The following is a 4,838-nucleotide window of genomic DNA, read 5'->3' on the forward strand; positions in this document are numbered from 1 at the left end:
TTGAACAACTTATTCCATTATGTTTAGAAAGAACAATAAATTACTCTTGAAAACAGCTAGATTTTGCCGTTCTTATTAGGAGCTGCATGTCAATTTGTGATTACTCTATGGTTAAACTATGCAATATTAACTCTCATGCGATATATGTCTCAGTCTGGTTAACTATTTTTTTCTCTGTTGAAAAAATGAATCAAAGTCGATACAACGTAGTGTTCGAAAAGGGATCTTGCACGATATTTCAATGGCCAATGCTAACTTGAGGACAGTTCTTACAACAACAAGAACGCAGCACTAATTCCACTTCTATTGACTGAAAAGTAAGGCTCTCGTCTGTATACGGCTGTTCTCTAATATATAACGAAGATAAGCCAATGAGGGTCACAAATTTCCCAGTGCTCTCTCGCACAGAATACCTGAGAGTGGAATAACTTCACTCGTCCTCTTTTCACCCCAAGCTAGCGGTTCAGTCCACATTGGTAGTTCCTTGTCGAATGTCATTTCTTCTTGTCCTCATTCTCGAACCACACTCCCCTCTCCCCCTTCCTGGTAACTGACACTTTTCGATTGTGCTAGTTTGATTGTCCCTCGCAGCAAGGAACGAGGGACGCGCGTGTGAAATAGGCAGCGAAACTTAGCTAAACTTACAGAGAATTGCCTGAGAAAAGAATAAAAATATAAAAAATATATATTCTCTTCAAAACATTCCCATCTCCTGGTATCAATGCGATTCGATTAGTACTGCTTTTCCTTCAAATACATTTTCTTAAAGTTAATGCTTACCTTACAAGTTGTTTCCGTTGCAGTATTGAGATAAACAGCGGGGAAATTTTCTTTGAATGTTTAAAGGCCATACAATGCCCTGTTTAGCCGTTCCAGTTCGCGTCAGAATTCATCTACACACCAGTATCAATCTCTTTCGTGAACTCGAAGTAATTACTTTCAGGTCGAAATACAGTTCATATTCGCCGATTGAATCCGCTGCAGTATCCAGACGTAAAAACAGGAATTCCAGGAATCATCCCGCGACTAAAATCTACAATTTTTGGTCCGCAGTATCTCCACCGAAAGTCAACCAAATTTTCTGAAAAATATCTCGTTGGAAAAATACATTTCTCTGCTTTTGATTGCTTTCAGAAATATGGACAGTATTTTGAGTCAGCAGCCTTTATTTAATCGTAAACATTATTGTGTTTTATCCATCATTCTGTAGCGTGACTATGAGCCCGTGTCACAAAACGTTTGACAGCGGCTTAAACCATTATCTAGGGATCTTTATATAAACCTCTTAAAAAATCATGTCCGAGATTTCTCGCCACGAGTTAACCAACAGCGGCAACTGCACCCATGAGCTCAATTATATAATTATATAATCCATGCAAGCATAAGGATGATCGCTACAATACGTCAAAAACTGTCAAAGGGAAAAATAATGGTGTGCCTAGGGGAGGGGCAATCAAGAGAACGAGCCGCTCCTATTTTGGTCATAATATTACAGAGTTAATAAGGTAATTTGGCCTGGCCACCGTAAGAAACAGAAGAAATTCGAGTGCTGAAGTTTCGATTGTTAGCCCGTCAAATCAAGAGAGGGAATCCAAATTCCTTTCGACGAAGGTCTAAGGCTCGACACGTGAGCACTCGAATCTCTTTCCGGTAGCCAAATAACCTTATCAACTCTGTTGATAAAACCAAACAGTCGTTTCTACAGTCCCACCCGACGACGCAGCGCCGCAGTTTTTTTAGAAACTAACCCTCGTGTCTCTTTTCCAAGGTAAGAGAGCATCAGGAGCCTTTCCATCTGTATGGAAAAAAGCAGTTGTTCTGTTGGGAAATCAAATGGGATGGTTCTTTCCACAGTCAGTTTTGGGAAATGAAAAAAGTATTTGACCAAGGAGCATGATACTATTGTGCTAATTAAAATGGTACAGTGATATCCTGGCATTTTCGTTAAAAAAGGTAAAAAAAAAAAAAAAAAGGACAAAAAAAAAAAAAAAAAAAAAAACAGATTAAAGGAATACCTCTGAAGCCATGCCTTTTCTTTCGAAACATTCCAAGAGAAAAAGGCCGCTCCATTCGATTTCGCTGTGGGACCAGCTATTTTCCCATATGGATGGAAAGCGCTTTAGTATTCCCCTCACATGCTGTACTTTATATGTCTTAAGATATTAATTCTTTTTCTATTGAATTGATGAATTGAAGTTGGTATCCTGAAATTATGGTTTACTAAACTAAAACGTTCTTAGCTTACAAGTGAAAATGGCGCCGTTCTAAACGTTTGCTAGACATTTTTCTGTTTGTTTCACGGTGTTAGAGTTTTGCCTCTGCTACTGAGGATAGTTGTTATGTTCATAAATCCTCACCACCTTTGATACGAACAACCAATTATCAATTATAAGCGAGCGAAATTCAAGTTCAAGTTTATTCAAAAATGTTAATATACAATTAAGAACAGCACTAACCCGCAAGTACCTAGAGTTAATCTAGGCGGGTAGTGAGAAGACTAATTTATAAGAATTAATTACAGTTTAAAGAAATCTATATACAATTTGTCAGTGAGCCATACAAACATCGACGAAAAAGAAAAAAAAAAGAAAATAAGTGAACATATGAAGAAAAAGGAATATAAATTGTTATACTCTAAATAGCTTGATTTAATTAACGCTCATGTGGTAGCTTTCAGTTTTGGAAACTCAGAGATAAGAGTAGGAATGCCAACTTAATCATCTTCTTTTATTAAAATATGGGAAAAAGGAAAAAAGGTCTTGCATTTTCCTCTTAAAGCTGTGCTTGGGTAATTCTCGAAGTTCGGAGGGAATACTGTTCCATATTTTAGCCCCAAGTCGAGAGAAAGATTTAGATTGTTGGTTTAGTTACACTCTCTTAAAATACATTGCTCTAAGATAATATATTTAAAACTGATTAACACCGGAAAACCGTAAACCCCCCGCTGACCGCCAAATTCGGAAAGTTGACAAATTTATTCATTTCATATCAATATTTCAATATCAATTCATTTCTAATCCAGTTTATATAGTTTGCCTTTCATAAGTCCCGGTAGAATTTTCGATTTCCTTCCCGACTTCCCTACTTATAGGGGCGAGGAGGAGGTAGTACTCTCGAACGACGCTGACCACCCCAAGCTGCTTGCCAATTGCACCTACAATGTCGATATAATCTTCCAATGTTTCTGAAATCACTTTCCACACCTTCGTCATCTTGAGCATCATCGTTGGCATATTCTTCTTCATCCGCGGCATTGCTGTATCTAGAAGATGATAGGGTGTGAAATGTGAACTGAAACAAACATGTGTAGTGTAAGGGCACATTTCTGCTTGGAAAAAGTTGGAAGATCTCGATAGCCCATATACACTTAATTGTCACAAGGCATGAGCGACGAGCGACCGAAGTCCATGAAAACCGGGACTTTAAGAAAGTGAAGATAGACCCAACAATGTGGTAATACTGATCTCCCCTTCTTCCTACTTTATTATCTAAATGAATTGAATTGTTGTTGTTCTGATCTTTTTTTCAAACAATCTTTATCTTTTCTTAAATGGCTAGGTGTCAAATTAGCACAGCACTTTTTAATCTTTTCAATTGCAAATAACTTTTTTTGCTAGAAAAATAAAATGTTAAAATCTCAAAGCTGTGATAAAGCTTAATCCGATGGAAGGTCTTGTAATAGAAATATTGACCTCGTTCTTTTCTTTTAGAACACTTATGACACTTATGAATGAACGAAAGACGACAATATTACTGGATGTGAATAGACCCAATTGGCAAGCTGTTAAGTGAATAACGATGATCTCAATTTTTGGCCAGTTATTGAATATATGTTGGAGAGGTCAGAAAATTTTTTGCAGGAAAGAGAAAGGATGGGAAGTTTTACAGCAGCGGCGAGAGAAGAAACCATACTACTAACAACTGTTCATTATAGCCTGATACTTCTCACTGTACGATTAATTTCTTCTTTAGCTTTTGGAATCTATTCATGGTCATTTACAAATAAAATTTAATCACATAGATACGATTCGTAGGCCAACATGAACGAGTAATTAATGCCACTCTTAGGTTAACTAAAATTATCACGAAAATTAAATAATCATGATTGCTGACCTGTAGTTATCAACTGGTACATGCTCATTTCTTTGGTCCGTCAAATCATTTGGTAAGCTCGACAGGTCAGATTCTTCATCTTGCAGGGAAGCCGGGTTTGCGTATCCATAAAATGTGCTCAGTAAAAAGACGACGGAAGCCAGAGCTACCCAATTCTTCATTTTCTTTAAAACTGCTGACAGACGTTATATTTAGGGGTAATGTGCCAAGGGCGGCGTTTGTAAGTCTTTTATAAAGCTGGAGACTATGGAAATAGATAACTGTAACTTGTCAATATAAATAAAGTACGTGACCACTTAATTCAGGCATGATAATATATCGTTCAAATTAAACCTCTCAGTTTAAGAAAACCAAACTTAAAGATGAAAAACAAAACTTTGTTCAAGTTTATTTCTAATGTACGTATCTTCGCACATTGCATTGCTGAAGAACTTTCATTTGAACGGTCACACTTAAGCTATCTATCCACATTGGTTAATGGCAAAATAAACGAATTGAATTGAATTGAAATTCCTTGTGTAGCATAATATACTGAGACAGTATCACAGAAAGTTTACTGTTCACAACTTTAATTTAACATTGTACAAAAAATGTGACGATTTGAGGAGTAATAAATAGCAAAACTTGAAGTATTGATCCGGTCGCTTTAGTTTGAACAATCGCATTTTACTATTTCATCCACTGACTCTCTCGTTGGAGCCTGCAAGAGCAGTTTAACAAGCAGA

The 4,838-nt window shown here is 36.9% G+C and overlaps 1 protein-coding gene across 1 annotated transcript; it reads right to left on the bottom strand.

Moving 5' to 3' along the window:
- Positions 1-2,398: 2,398 nt before the first annotated feature.
- Positions 2,399-4,577, bottom strand: LOC146460176 (uncharacterized). Its single transcript, XM_085088285.1, has 2 exons — positions 4,114-4,577; positions 2,399-3,262 (listed from the first exon to the last, which is right to left on the bottom strand). The coding sequence occupies exons 1-2, from the start codon at positions 4,272-4,274 to the stop codon at positions 3,082-3,084; spliced, it is 342 nt and encodes a 113-aa protein (XP_084944411.1). The 5' UTR covers positions 4,275-4,577; the 3' UTR covers positions 2,399-3,081.
- Positions 4,578-4,838: the final 261 nt, after the last annotated feature.

This window comes from Pavona decussata, unplaced genomic scaffold, assembly GCF_977016875.1.
Source record: "Pavona decussata unplaced genomic scaffold, jaPavDecu1.1 SCAFFOLD_214, whole genome shotgun sequence".
Taxonomy (NCBI): Eukaryota; Metazoa; Cnidaria; class Anthozoa; order Scleractinia; family Agariciidae; genus Pavona; species Pavona decussata.

What these genes read in the sequence shown, in the direction of transcription:
- LOC146460176 (XM_085088285.1), bottom strand. Translation starts at nt 4,274, where the DNA reads ATGAAGAATTGGGTAGCTCTGGCTTCCGTCGTCTTTTTACTGAGCACA. An exon ending in GTACCAGTTGATAACTACAG is followed by an intron (nt 3,263 to 4,113) that starts GTCAGCAATCAT and finishes ATCATCTTCTAG; the next exon opens with ATACAGCAATGCCGCGGATG.